We start from the raw sequence: 15,841 nt of genomic DNA, 5'->3' as shown, positions 1-15,841 counted from the left end.
AAGGAATGAAGAAATTTCACATTAGAAGTTCACTTTGAAATTACCAAGTGATTCTTCATTCAAACAGTGGTGATTTGTGCAAAACACAGAAACACAGACACAGAAGTGCACATGCACCATGGAAATACCAAAACTGAAGATTAATGATCAGGGTTTAAAACAGCGGTGTTTTTCAATGTTTTAGAACCACAAATGCTTAAAACCGCAAAGAGAAAAAAACAATTCAGGAAATGAAATTGTTGGTAAGGTTGAGTAACTGCTGAGCTCTGATTTCAGTCTGTACCACACTGCTACGCCTCCACATTGTGACAACCTTTCCTTCCTAAGTAATTCTATTCACACCCCCTGTCCCTTCCTTTCCCTTTAGTCTACCCTACGGCCCCACACTCCCATGCCTTATCCCTGATGGCAGCAGAAGAGTTAGAGAAATCACAGCATCCTGATCCAACGCAACACAAACTAAAAATCTAAGCTTTTGGAAAAAAATTTTCATCAGAATGAGAGCCATTTTACTCATACCTTTTTAGTATTACCTCTAATGTGAGCAGCCATCTTGTGTATAAACATCTAAAAGAAAAAGGTCACCAATCTGGCCTTATACTTTATAGAATGTGACTTCACCTTAGTCTTCAATTAACACTCTCTGTTTAGTATTCCAGGTCTTCAAAGATTTAAAAAACTGTTGAAGAACAAGTCCAGTGGCTAATCATATTCCCAAATAATGAATCTAAACAGCAGAATAAACAGGAAAAGGCATAAAATTTTAAATTTACTTTTGCAATCTTGGCAAAGAGAAGGCCTTCTAAGCAAAACATCAAGGCTAGAGACCATCCATAAAAACAGATTTGACTACATAAAAATAAAACAAAAGATGCCATAAACAGCCCTAGCTGGTTTGGCTCAGTGGATAGAGCGTCGGCCTGTGGACTGAAGGGTCCCAGGTTTGATTCCGGTCAAGGGCATGTACCTGGGTTGCGGGCACATCCCCAGTAGGGGGCGTGCAGGAGGCAGCTGAATCGATGTTTCTATCTCATCGATGTTTCTAACTCTCTATCCCTCTCTCTCTCCCTTCCTCTCTGTAAAAAATCAATAAAATATATTTTTTAAAAAAAGATGCCATAAACAAAGTTAAAATACAAGCAACTAATTTGAAAATATCTACAAACATCTATGTATATTAACAAAAGGGTAATATGCTAATTAAACCAGACGTCTTCCGGACAAAGCCACAGCTGTGAGGGCTGAGGGCCGACAGCGCGGGCTGGTCTGGGGGCACAGCCCCTTTCGCATAGGCGCTGTGGGGGGTGCGGGAGAGGTTGCAGCGCGAGTCCAGTCCGGTCCCACCACCCCCGCTGCGGCCCCTTCTTCCGCAGAGGTGGCAGCGGAAGAGGCCGCAGCGCCTCGGTCCTGGAGCCTCCACAGAGGCTGAATGGGTGCGACCACGGTGCCTCAACCTCCCACAGCCCCTCCCCCAGCTGGCCTCACCCCCCGACCAGTGGACCAGGGGCGGGGCCAGCACTAAGAAGCAAGGGCCAAGGGCCGGCAGCCATGTCAGCCAGCACAGGCAGCAGCAGCAGGGTGATGGGGATGGCGCCTTCCCCTGATCAGCCCAGTCGCCTCCTGCAGAGGGAGGCTAGACTGCAGCTTAGACCCACTCAGAGTGGACCTAAGTCGTCAGTAGGACATCCCCTGAGGGCTCCCGGACTGTGAGAGGGGACAGGCTGGGCTGAGGGACTCCCACCCAGTGCACGAATTTTCATGCACCAGACCTCTAGTATATATATAAAAGGCTAATATGCAAAGTGTCCCCTCAGGAGTTCGACCAGGAGACCGGGAGTTCGATCGCTTGCTATGACGTTTGCTGACCACCAAGGGGCAGCGTGGAACAAAGGGAGGCTCCAGCCAGCAACCAGAAAGCCCTGATCAGCCCAGATCACCGGCCAGGCCTAGGGACCCTACCTGTGCACAAATTTCATGCACCAGGCCTCTACTGGTATATATAAAAGGGTTCCTACAAATCAAAAGATAACCCAATAAAAAAATAAATAAAAGCTACTAATAGGCAAATTACTAGTATAAAAGAAATGTAAATATCCAACAGACATAAAAAAGATGCTCAACTTCACAAATAATAAACAGATAAGTTAAAACTGGATTATTTTTCTATAAGTTTTAAAAGACTGATAATGCCCAAACTTGTCATGAATGTGGGAAAACACATGCTCACACACTACAAGTGCTGATAAAAGTAAAAATTGGTGCAGCCTTTTCAGAAGACAATCCAGCAATATTATCAAAATTAGCCCTAACCGGTTTGGCTCACTGAAGGGTCCCAGGTTCGATTCTGGTCAAGGGCATGTACCTTGGTTGTGGGCACAACCCCAGTAGGAGGTGTGCAGGAGGCAGCTGATTGATGTTTCTGTCTCATTGTTTCTAACTCTCTATCCCTCTCCCTACCTCTCTGTAAAAAATCAATAAAATATATTTTTAAAAAATATATTATCAAAATTATAAATGTGCACACCCTTTGTCTCAATATTCCATTTCTAAAAGAAATGGTAAAAGAAATAAAGATACTTTTATTTGGTGAAACCAAGAGTTAATAATTAACTTCTTACTTCTTTCTTCTTACTTCTTAATTGAACAAACAGGTCAGTTCAAAGAATGCAAAAAATGTAGGCAAAGATCACATAAAGTGAAAACGAATTTTAGCAGAGACAGCTAGTAAGTTTTTCATGATTTTACTTACAGCTATTGGACATAGATTTATCTCTTTTGATGAACATACATAGTAAACAGGGCAAATATAATGATACATCTCCATTTTGTAGATGAGTAAGTGGAACTGTAAGTCAAACACACACAGGCGTTTGTGTTTTGCCACTTATTACTGATGAATTACTTGATTTCTCTGCCCCTTTGTTTCCTCTGTTGCCACCTGCCTCAGTGGATCCCTATGGGAATTAAAGGTGGCCCACCAAAACCTCCAGAATGAAACCTGGTCCTCCTATTCCAAATCTTTTTCATAGTTTTCCACTTGACCATGCCTGCCCCTTCACAGTTGTCCTGTAATTCTAAGGATCCATACAAAAGTAGTCATCCCCCTACAATTAGGAACATTGCCTTTCCTTCTGATTATTTCTGATACATTTGATCCTGTATGCTTACAGACAGGCACTGTGCCAGGGACTTAAGATGGGAACAGGAAATGGCACTCATGGAGCTACCTGGGAGACAAATTAGTATATAAAGAATTAAATATGGCCCTCACTGGTTTGGCTCAGTGGATAGAGCGTCGGCCTGCAGACTGAAGGGTCCCAGGTTCGATTCCGGTCAAGGGCATGTACCTTGGTTGTGGGCATATCCCCAGTAGGGGGTGTGCAGGAGGCAGCTGATCGATGTTTCTCTCTCATCGATGTTTCTAACTCTCTATCCCTCTCCCTTCCTCTCTGTAAAAAATCAATAAAATATATTTTTAAAAAAAAAGAATTAAATATGGAACAGTCCTAAGAGCTAATCACAAGACTAAGAGCACCAGAAGCACCTGACACAGAGTGCCTCAGCGATAGCTTCTCAAAAAAAACACCACCAAGAAATCAGTATGGAGGTTTCTCAAAAAATAAAACAGAACTACCAGATGACCTGGCAATCCCACTTCTGGGTGTTTATCCAAAGAAATCCAAAGCGCTAATTCAAAAAGATATATGCACCCCCATATTCATTGCAGCTATATTTATAATAGGCAAGATATGGAAAGCATGAAAGTGTCCATAGATAGATAACTGGATAAAGATGTGCTACATATATAAAATGAAATATTACTTGGCTATAAAAAAGAATGAAATTTTACCACTGCAACAACATGGATGGACCTAGAGAATATTATGCTAAATGAAACAAATAAAACAAACAAACTCACAGATATAGAGAACAAACTGATGCTTGCCAAGTGGAAGGGGGTACTGGGGGGCTGCATAAAAAAGGTGAGGGGACTAAGAAGTTCAAATCAGCAGTTACAAAATACTCATAGGGATGTAAAGTACAGCATAGGGAACAGGGAATACAATCAATAATATTGTATTGTATGGTTTCAGGTGGGTACTAGACTTATTGGGGGAACCATTTAAGTTATACAAATGTCTAACCACTATGCTATACACCTGAAACCAATATAATACTGCATGCCAATTATAATAGAGAAAAAAAAATATTTTTATTAAAAAAAAAAAAAAGGAGCCCTAGCTGGTTTGGCTCAGTGGATAGAGGGTCAGCCTGCGGACTGAAGGGTCCCAGGTTGGATTCCGGTCAAGGGCACATGCCTGGGTTGCAGGCTCGATCCCCAGTAGGGGATGTGCAGGAGGCAGCGGATCAATGATTCTCTCTCATCATTGATGTTTCCCTCTCTCCCCCCTCCCTTCTTTTCTAAAATCAATAAAAATGTATTTTTTTAAAAAAATGGAACCAAGGAACTTGCCCTGGGTCCTAAAATGATTACAAGAGACTTTTGATAGTCACAGAAATCTAAATTTAAATATAATGCTGTAAGTTCCATAAAGCAGGCTTGTCTATCTTACTCACCACTGTATCTCAGGCACAGGGTTGGCACCTCAGATGACTAAACGCTTAATTAATATTCAATGAACACATGAGCAGTTATTCCTGAGGTCACTGACCTTCACACCTGGGCTCAGAGATATTCTTAATTATGTAAAATAAAATTCATGGTAGATTTGTTTTTAAAGATTGTATATTAAAAGAATCTTTCATTAGGATTAAATTTTTGCTATGATTTTACCAATTGCTTTAAGAAATTTTAAGTATTAAACTAACACTTATTGTGTATTATTTCTGAAGTAAATTATTAAAGTTGACTTATAATTGATCCCTATAATATGGACTCTTGTCATATTACCATACTGTGGCTACAAAAACCAAAATACTTTCACTTTTAGTAAGATACTTCCTCTTCTTAAAATTTGTTTTTAGCCAAAGAAGGTGGGTTGTTTTTTTTAGAAAATCAGAAATATCTCTTTATATAATCACTATTAATGATAAGTAAAGTCAAACACAGGCCTCAAGAACTTACCTAAGGAAGATACCAGAGAGTGAAAAAAGAAGTGCAGTTTGAATAAGCTTTGAACAATAACAGTTTCAAGCTAAAAATAATTTTAAGTGCCTGCATCAACTTCCTCCATTCAATCATTTATTTATTCATTCACCAAATATTTAGTGAGAACCTTCTATGGGCCAAGAACTATTCTTTGTGCTTGGAATAAACAAAACGGGCAAAAATCTCTGTTCTCATGGAGCTTTCATTCTATTTTCTGCTTTTGGTCTTTCTGCCTTTAGAAAGTGAGGCAGAACATAGGAAATAAAGAACAGACCAAATAAAGCACAGCAGGGGCCCGGGAATGGGGACTGGATGATTCTGGGAAACACAGTGCATAGAAACTGTTCCCCTGCTTGCTCTGTCATCTATTCAGTATACCTCAGAGGCAGCTCCCAAGATAACGAAAGACCCATTTTCATTCTTACGTGTGTCAAGATAGATGTGTAAGAGTCTGAAGTTATAATATTTACATCATGAGCCTTAAACTACTCTTTCAGTGAAATACTGTATCACAAAAAGTTTTCAGGTACCTGATCAAAAAATATAAAACACTGGCAAAATTAAACAGAAAATGTTTATCTAATTTAGGTTTAAAATAAATAAGTACTTCAAACCTCCTTGGGATAACTGAAGCATTTGAAACTGTTTATGCCCTATCTAATGGTTTATTTCAGCATTTTGAAATTTTCATCAGGGATAATGTACTGTGATTACGGTTTTTATTCATCAAGAAATCAAATTTTACAACTGACTCCTGGATCTTAAAAAATCATATTTAAACTACTCAAATAAATGTTGATTTTTTTTTTCAATCCTCACCCAAGGATATTTATTTTAATTGATTTTTAGAGAGAGGAAGGGAAAAGGAGAAAAACATGAATCAGTTGCCTCCAATACATGCCCCAACCAGGGATCAAACCCACAACTTGGGTATGTGCCCTGACCAGAAATCGAAACCACGAACCAACTGAACTACACAGGCCAGGGCTGAACATTGAAATTAAGTTCACATAAAAAATACACCTACAACCTAATAGAGTAAATACTGTATTTCTCTAGGCTAATTATTCATTGTCATTAAATGTTCAACAGCTCAGACATAAAGTCATGCAGAAAGGGTTAGAAGTGTTTTTATACCAATAAGTTTTACATTCTAGTTCATTTCTTTTTTTTTGGAATTACAAAGTTTATTTGTACTTATTCATTCATTTACTGAAAATGTGCCATGTGCCAGGCACTATACAGCAATTGCCTATCCTAGTGGCCCCTATCTTTGCTGAGCTTATATGCTAGTATAGAAAGTTATCAGTAACAGGTTGCCTATCTATTAAAAATATGCCAAGGAGGCAAAGTAGGCAGTCTTTTCACTAACCATACCAGTCATTTTTATAGAGGTCTGCATTCCGGACCTCCTCTGCGCTCCATCATGTAGCATCTACTCCTACTCGATACATCTCTGTCCAAACTCCCAAAGGTCCCTCCAACTCCTAACATCCAAAACTAAGCTCATATTCCTCCAAGACATGTTTCTCTTCCCTTATTCCCAACCTCATGCATAGTACAATCATTCACTCAAAACAGAAAATAAGCACTGTTTTTCCTCCTCTCTCTGACCCTCCGCCTAATCATCCTATCTAACCTATGTCCCAAATACTGCTGTCCTCTTCCCTCTATTTCCATTGCCCCTGCCCTGATTCAGGGCTTCATTTGTTTACTTATGTATGTATGTATGTATGTATGTATTTACCAAATCCTTACATAAATGATTTAAGCGCCTTTAAAAATTAACTTATGGCCCTAACCGGTTTGGCTCAGTGGATAGAGCACTGGCCTGCAGACTGAAGGGTCCCAGGTTCGATTCTGGTCAAGGGCAGCTGATCAATGTTTCTCTCATGTTTCTCTCTCATCGATGTTTCTAACTCTCTATCCCTCTCCCTTACTCTATGTAAAAAAATCAATAAAATATATTTTAAAAAATAAGTCATATGTTTTAAAAAAAATTAACTTATGCCCTAGCTGGTTGGGCTTAGTGCAGTGATGGCAAACCTATGACACGCGTGTCAGAGGTGACACGCGAACTCATTTTTTTGGTTGATTTTTCTTTGTTAAATGGCATTTAAATATATAAAATAAATATCAAAAATATAAGTCTTTGTTTTACTATGGTTGCAAAGATCAAAAAATTTCTATATGTGACACAGCACCAGAGTTAAGTTAGGGTTTTTCAAAATGCTGACACGCCGAGCTCAAAAGGTTCGCCATCACTGGCTTAGTGGATAGAGTATTGGCCTTCGAACTGAAGGGTCCCAGGTTCAATTCGGGTCAAAGACTTATGCCCAGGGTGTGGGCTCCATCCCCAGTAGGTGTCATGCAGGAGGCAGCCAATCAATGATTCTCTCTCATCATTGATGTTTCTATCTCTCCTCCCTTCCTCTCTGAAATCAATAAAAATATTTTTTAAATTAACTTATTTAATTCACAAAACAACCCTATGAAATTTTTTAACCTCAATTTACAGATGAGAAAATTAAGAATGCCAACAATACCTTCTCTAGTAAAAGTTTTGAAATTTAAGTTGCTCCTAAATGTAAGCAAAAAGACTTCTTGCATTTTCCTACCCTAAGGTGTAACTAACAATTCTACACACTGTCAGAGAGAAACAATGCCCATCAAGTGGCCCAAATGCGATTTTAATAAACATATGCCAAGACAAAGTACCAGACTTCTCCAAGTACTCAGAAAAACTATTTTTCAAAAGTCTGCTATCTAAGGACTTAAACGTAAGACAGGAAACCATAAAAATCTTAGAAAAATCCATAGGCAGCAAAATATCAGACATGTCGAAGCAATTTCTCCACCGATATGGCTCCTAGAGCAGGGGTGGACAACCTTTTTGTGAGTGCGTGCCAAACCAGAAAAATCTCTGACTCAAAATTCTTCTGCATGCCAACCCTAATTTTTTGAGAACATGTTACACCTACTTGATATCTCTTAAGGTGTACGTATGTGAAGAACCTTGAAGATTCATTCGAGCGACAAAAACACAGTATATGATGATGAAAAATACATTTATTTTTTAATGTATACATGTACACTGATAGTACGACAGAAAACTTTATGACTCTGTTTGATATTATCAGTGGGACTTTTGCTGCTGCATCACTGATGACAGCGATTTTATATCAGGTTTATATTCGTGACCTTCAGAGATATGCAGGAGCTACTACTTTCATCCATCAGGCTACTCCTATTACGAGACTTAACAAAATTCATCACTGAGAACAAAGATTCACAAGCGTATGTGGATGAAACCAAAACACTGGTCGGATCTAGGAAGGCAGGGAGAGTTAAGGCAGAGGCATAGATATTGCTCTTCCCCTCTCTCGTCAATCCATGTCTATGGTCTTTAAGATAACTTGCTATGTAAAATTACTTATTTATCTAAGATGCACCTACACTGAATTTATCTGAAAAATAAAAAAGTCGATATTAAGAAAAAAACTGTAAATGGAAGATTATAAGAGAGGGTTTCTCGAGCCAGCAAAAGTTACTGGCGTGCCATGCTTGGCACGTGTGCCAGGGGTTGCCCACCCCTGTCCTAGGGCAATGGAAACTAAAGAGAAAATAAATAAATGGGACTACATCAAAATGAAAAGCTTCTGCACAGCAAAAGAAACCATCAACAAAACAATAAGAAAGCCCACTGCATGGGAGAACATATTTACCAATGTTATCTTCGATAAGGGTTTAATCTCCAACATTTACAGGGAACTCATACAACTTAACAAAAGGAAGATACACAATCCAATCAAAAAATGGGCTAAGGACCTAAATAGACACTTTTCAAAAGAGGACATACAGAAGGTCAAGAGACATGTGAAAACACTAGAGGCCCAATGCACGAAATTTGTATAAGGAGCTCAGCCCAGCTTCGTCTGGAACAGTGGTTCTCAACCTGTGGGTCACGACCCCTTTGGGGGTCGAATGACCCTTCCACAGGGGTCGTCTAAGACCATCGGAAAATACATATATAATTACATATTGTTTTTGTGATTAATCACTATGCTTTAATTATGTTCAATTTGTAACAATGAAAATACATCCTGCATATAAGATATTTACATTACGATTCATAACAGTAGCAAAATTACAGTTATGAAGTAGCAACGAAAATAATTTTATGGTTGGGGGTCACCACAACATGAGGAACTGTATTAAAGGATCGCGGCATTAGGAAGGTTGAGAACCACTGGTCTGGAAGGTCCTTCTGCTGTTCGGTTTAATTAGCATATTAGCTCTTTATTATAGGATCCTCAAAGTCACTAATCATCAGAGAGATGCAAATCAAAATGACAATGAGATACCATCTCACACCTGTCAAAATGGCTATCATCAACAAATCAACAAATGACAAGTGCTGGCGAGGATGTGGAGAAAAGGGAACCCTCGTGCACTGCTGGTGGGAATACAGACTGGTGCAGCCACTGTGGAAACCAGTATGGAGTTTCCTCAAAAATTAAAAATGGAACTCCCATTTGACCCAGTGATCCCACTTCTAGGAATATATCCCAGGAAACTAGAAACACCAATCAGAAAGGATATATGCACCCCTATGTTCATAGCAGCACAATTCACCATAGCTAAAATTTGGAAAGAGCCTAAGTGCCCATCAGCAGATGAATGGATTAAAAACCAGTGGTACATCTATGCAATGGAATACTACGCTGCTGTAAAAAAAAAAGAATGAACTCTTACCATTTGGAACAGTATGGATGGACCTGGCTAAGCGAAATAAGCCAGTCAGAGAAAGATAAATACCACATGATCTCACTCATTTGTGGAATATAGTGAAGAACATAAACTGATGAACAAAAATAGAGCCAGAGTCATAGAAGCATCGAACAGACCATCCAACTTAAGAGGGAAGGCAGGGGAGAGGAGGTTAAGAAATCAACCAAAGGACTTGTTTGCATGCATATAAGCATAACCAATGGACACAGACAGTAGGGGGGTGAGGGCATGTGCTAGGGAGTGGGAATGGCTGGGGAGAGGTCAATGCGGGGAACAGAAGACTTATGTAATACTTTAAACAATAAAGAATTTAAATTTTTTTAAAAGATTAAAAAAAAAAGTCTGTTGTCCATACATTTCCAACTTGATTGGTTATAAATCTATCAGTAGTAAGAGATAAAAAATTTTGCAGTAAGTACTCCTCAATCCACACTGAGGAAAGCTGTCATAATATCTTTAATTTCAAATGGCCAAAGTACAAATGTATATATTTATTCTGACATATAACCAAACAGCTCTAATTACTTTTTTAGACTGCTAATGTGCTCAATCAATAAATAAATTATACTTATCAAAATGCAAAAAAGAAAGCAAATTGTGTCACTGTCTTCATTTACCTTTGAAGAATACAGGATTTTGTACAAAGTAAGTACTGCAGTGCTCTGAAAACTAGTTACCAAAATATTATATTTCAGTTTTTATTTTTCTATTTTGAGAACAAAGAATTATAAAAGTTTGATTATTTTTACATAGTATACCAAATCCACAGCAGAAACTGATTAGCAACAACACATTTCATAAAATCTATCCAAATGCAGAAATTTTTTATCTTGAAAACCACCAAAATGCTAAACTATATCTGTCTAATATATTTGTCGGATATAACCGGTAGCAGCAAAGCAGAGACAAACTATGAAATAATTTTATGTTATTTAAAATTATATTAAGGCCTTATACTTTGAAAGCAAAAAGCTGTTGGAATGCTTTCGCATCACATTAGGAATAAGACATGCCTTTTGTCACTTCTATCCAACATTGTAGAAGTTCTAGCAAAAGCAATTAGGCAAGAAAAAAAGAGAATAAAATAAAAAGCACTTAGATTGGACAAGAAGTAAAATTATCTCTATTTGCAGATGAAATAATCTTATATATAAAGAAATCCACTTTAAAAACCATTAGAATTACTAAATGAGTTCAATAAGATTGCAGGATATAAGATCAACATACAAAAGTCAATTGTATTTCTAAACTCTTGCAATGAACAATTCAAAAGTGAAATTATAAAAACAATTCCATATACAGTATTATCAAAAAGAACAAAATACAGCCCGGCTGGCATGGCTCAGTGGCTGAGCATCAACCTATGAACCAGGAGGTCATGGTTCAATTCCCAGTCAGAAAAAAAAAAAAATTCCCAGTCAGGGTATATGCCCTGATTGTGGGCTCAATCCCCAGTGTGGGGAGTGCAGAAGGCAGCTCTTCAATTATTCTCTCTCATCACTGGTATTTCTCTCTCTCTCTTTCTCTCTCTCTCTCTCTCTCTCTCCCCCTTTCTGAAATCAATTAAAATGTTTTTTAAGAAGAACAAAAAACATAGAAACAAACTTAACAAAAGAAGTATAAAATACATACTCTAAAAACTATAAAACATTAAAGAAATTAAAAAAGATCTAAATAAATGGAAAGATATCCCATGTTCATGGATCACAAGACTTAATATTGTTAAGATGGCAATACTCCCCAAATTGATTTACAGATTCAAAACAATTAGTATCAAAATCCCAGCTGGGTTCTCTGCTGATTCTAAAATTAATATTGAAATTCAAGGGACCCAGAAGAGGCAAAACAATCCTGAAAAAAGGAATAAAGTTGGAAGACTCACATTTCCCAATTTCAAAACTTATCACAAAGCTACAATAGTAAAGACAGTGTATTACTCTTAGGATAGACATACAGATCAATGAAATAGAATTGAGAATCCAGAAAAAAACAACCTTCACACTTTAATGGTCAACTGATTTTTGACCATTAAAAGGATGCCAAGATAAGTCAAGGGTAAAAGAATAGTGTGCAAATGGTGCTGGGGCAAATGGATATGCAAAAGAATAAACTTGGATGGACCACTACTTCATGCTACATATAAAAATTAACTCAAAATGAATTAAAATCCTAAAAGTAAGAGCTAAAACTATAAACCTCTTAGAAGAAAACATAGGCATAAATATTCATGACCTTGGATTAGGCAATGGTTTCTTAGCTATGAAACCAAAAGCTCTAAGGAAGTGATGACTGAGACTTGAATGAAAAAGGCAGAGATATGTAAAGATCTGGGGGAAGAGTATTCAAAGGAGAAAACAGCAAGAACAAAAACCAAGACAGAACCAGCTTAATATACACAAAAAACAGAGAGATGAGATCACAGAGGCAGGTAGGGACCTTACAGGCCAAGCACCAGTATATATGACAAAAGCTACATTACAATAGGGTCACAGCACTTCTCCAGGGGGAGCATTCACATAATAAACTAAGATGTGAGAGGGGTCCCCTAGAGTGGGGCGATGAAACAGATCAAATTACAATGTATTTTTATTTACCTGACAACTCTTCAAAAAGGCTATCCCATAATCTCCTGTGTATTTAATTAAACCTTATTTTTATATTTTCAATAAATACTTATACCAGCCAATGAAAATTATATATACTGACTTCTTAAAAATGGCATCTCTCAGGTTTTATTTGCATTTTGACCAATTAATTAAATCCTCATAGCAATCCAAATTGTTTACATGGCTTCTTATTTTACAAGTATACCTCAGAGATATTGTGGGTTCAGTTCCAGACCACCACAATAAATTATCACAATAAAGCGAGTCGTAATCTTTTTGCTGGTGGAGGGTGTTTCCTTCAATTTGTAAAAAACACAACATCTATAAAGTGCAATATAGCAAAGCATAAAAAAACTAGCTATGCCTATATTCCTTTTATTTTCAATTTTGCTTCATTTCCTTTAAATAGACATTATATTCATATGTTTCAAAATTCAAAAGACTAAAAAAGTCTCCCTCCCACCTTTCCTTTGACACAAACTTCCCATCTTGCCCTAACTGGTTTGGCTCAGTGGATAGAGCGTTGGCCTGGGGACTGAAGGGTCCCAGGTTCGATTCCGGTCAAGGGCATGTACCTTGGTTGCGGGCACATCCCCAGTAGGAGGTGTGCAGGTGGCAGCTGATTGATGTTTCTCCCTCATCAATGTTTCTAACTCTCTATTCCTCCCCCTTCCTCTCTGTAAAAAAAATCAATAAAATATATTTTAAAAAAAAAAAACTTCCCATCTTTGCAGGCAACAAGCGTTATGTATTAGTTGTGTATTATTCCTGAGAGATTTTATCTTCAAGCAAATATGTATATATTCTTTTCTCTCTTTTACTGTATAAAGTTGTAGCATACTTCACATATTTCCTGAACCTTACTTTTTTCACTGAATTAGCTTGGCAATTGTTTCACAGCAGGGCATAACGTTTTTCCTTTTTTTTTTTTTTAATATGTTCTTATTGATTTCAGAGAGAGGAAGGGAGAGGGAAAAAGAGTTAGAAACATCAATGACAACAGAGAATCAACACTGGCTGCCTCCTGCACGCCACCCACTGGGGATTGAGCTCACAACCCAGGCCTGTGCCCTGACCAGGAATCAAACCATGACCTCCTGGTTCATGGGTCTACATTCAAGCACTGAGCCACACTGGCCATGCAAGTTTTTCCATTTTTAATGGCTGCATAGTATTCCAGTTTGTAGATATAGTATTTTATTCTCTTATTGATAACTTCTAATTGAAAAATATTGAGAGGACAACGAAGATGATGGCATAAGGTATATACCTGTAAGTGCCGCCCCCCACAACCACATTAAAATACAGTGGGGCCTTGACTTACGAGTGTCCCGACTAACAAGTTTTTTGGGATACCAGCTGTCTCTCGGCCGATTTTTTGCATTGAGTTGATAGAGTAATTTGAGTTAACGAGCTCCTTAACGAGCTCGGTCTGGAACGAATTAAACTCATAAGTCAAGGCCCCACTGTACAGGAGGCAGCCAATCAATGATTCTCATCATTGATGTTTCTATCTTTCTTCCTCTCTGAAATCAATAAAAAAAATTTTTTTAAAAGTCCTTCCTGAGAAAATTAGATTATGAGTAGAATGTAAATGTATACTGCCTACCACATGCTAGGCACCAAAATGGAAGCTTTACATATATAATCTTGTTTAATCCTCAAGACAATTATTTAAGGCAGCTGTATTTCCCCCACTTTTATAGGTAAGAAGATGGAGGCTTAAAGAGTGTAAAGTTAAGCCCCAAACCACAAACTGATTAAATGGCACAACACTAAAACATCCCCTCACTCTCACCTTCAGGACTCCAAATCTCATCAACTTTCCACAACACTGTAGTGCCTGAAGGATGATCGTTTTATGGAGGCGGTATAAACTAGCGGTCAGAAATCCCTGGGTTCTAATTCTAATTAAACAATGTATTAGTTGTATGACAAATGGTTGAAACTCTGAAAGCCTTCTTTACCATCTGTAAAACTAGATTGCTGTGAGGTTTAAGTGAGAAAAGGTAGTAAAACAAACAGATCACATATTGACCTGAAGAAGATACTTACTCCAAGGTAGCTATAATCATTATTTTATCCCTCTTGGAAAATAAACACAAGGTTTCCCAATTTAGCATAAAAAAAAACTCCCCCCCCCATAATTATTCAGTATATTCTGGTGTAATGAACATCATAAAGTGTCCTTTAAGTTAAAATATCTCAAACACAGGCCTGTATCTATTGCCCTAGCACCGTGAATGTCTGTTTTGGCGGCTGCATAATTATCTCCCTCCTCATTTAAATGCTTTATGCACAATCCTGCACTGAGGTTTCTGGGTTGTTGCTGTGAAGATGTTAACATCAGGTGATAAGCGATGACAGCTGTCAAATGTATTACATCTGTTTTACTGAGTCGTCCCATCCACCCTTGGAGGATGGGGAATCGTGTTAACCCTTTGACTTCTGTGCACTCATCAATACAAAACAAAAGATGGGGAATCGTGTTAACCCTTTGACTTCTGTGCACTCATCAATACAAAACAAAACACCCTCCCCAGGCCCTAGGTCTCCAAGCGCCTGCGTGAGCAGCTCCTGAAACTGTTAAAAACTAAGTTGAAGGCCTGAGATAACTTATTCATAAGAAAAAAAAAAGTTTGTTACATTCCTTTCCCTTAAGACCTAAAGAAGCTTTGAACGGCCCTAACCGGTTTGGCTCAGTGGATGGAGCGACGGCCTGCGGACTCCAGGGTCCCAGGGTTGGATCCGGGCAAGGGCATGGACCTTGGTTGCGGGCACATCCCCAGTGGGGAGTGTGCAGGAGGCAGCTGATCAATGTTACTAACTCTCTATCCCTCTTCCTTCCTCTCTGTATAAAATCAATAAAATATATTTTAAAAATAAGCTTTTTAAAAAAAGAAGCTTTGAACGCTTTACCTAGGACCTAAACCCAGGTCCGGGGCAGTGCTGAGCAGGAAAACCACTGTTCTGCACCCCGAAACCTCCTTCCAGACTCTTCCTCCCTCCCTGCCCCCAAGAGTGGGAAAGAGCGCCCCTGCCGCGCACCCCAAAAGTCCGGCGCGCCGGCTGCCAAGCGAAGCGGGGCGACCGACGCCTGGTGGGTGGTCCCCTCGGTGCCTGGCTCCCCTCGGAGCCGCGCATCCCGGCCCCCCGCCCGCCCCGCCCCTCCACACCACGAGGGCCCCGTCCACACCCGCCCGCGGCCTCCCGCGCCCAGAGCCGCACGGCCTCCCCGGGGGCTCACCATCGCAGCCCCAGGACACAGCGCGGGCGGGCGGGCCGGCGGGTGGGGAGATCCGTTACCGGAGCTCGGGACCCATTCGCGCCAACT

At 39.1% G+C, this 15,841-nt stretch overlaps 1 protein-coding gene across 2 annotated transcripts in view; it reads right to left on the bottom strand.

The window, feature by feature from the left end:
- Nucleotides 1-15,835, bottom strand: part of RFC1 (replication factor C subunit 1) — a 74,225-nt gene extending 58,390 nt beyond the window's left edge. The window contains exon 1 of one of the 2 annotated variants that reach the window (XM_006088507.3): nucleotides 15,755-15,835. In XM_006088507.3, coding sequence (XP_006088569.1) covers nucleotides 15,755-15,757 — 3 coding nt within the window. In that variant the 5' untranslated portion in view covers nucleotides 15,758-15,835. Of the gene's footprint in view, nucleotides 1-519; nucleotides 568-15,754 lie in introns of those variants that run through there. The other variant, XM_006088506.2, reaches the window with a different exon arrangement.
- Nucleotides 15,836-15,841: the final 6 nt, after the last annotated feature.

This window comes from Myotis lucifugus, unplaced genomic scaffold (genome assembly GCF_000147115.1).
Source record: "Myotis lucifugus unplaced genomic scaffold, Myoluc2.0 scaffold_48, whole genome shotgun sequence".
NCBI lineage: Eukaryota > Metazoa > Chordata > Mammalia > Chiroptera > Vespertilionidae > Myotis > Myotis lucifugus.
Note: the sequence above shows the minus strand (reverse complement) of the source record. Positions and strands in the feature narration are given on the sequence as shown.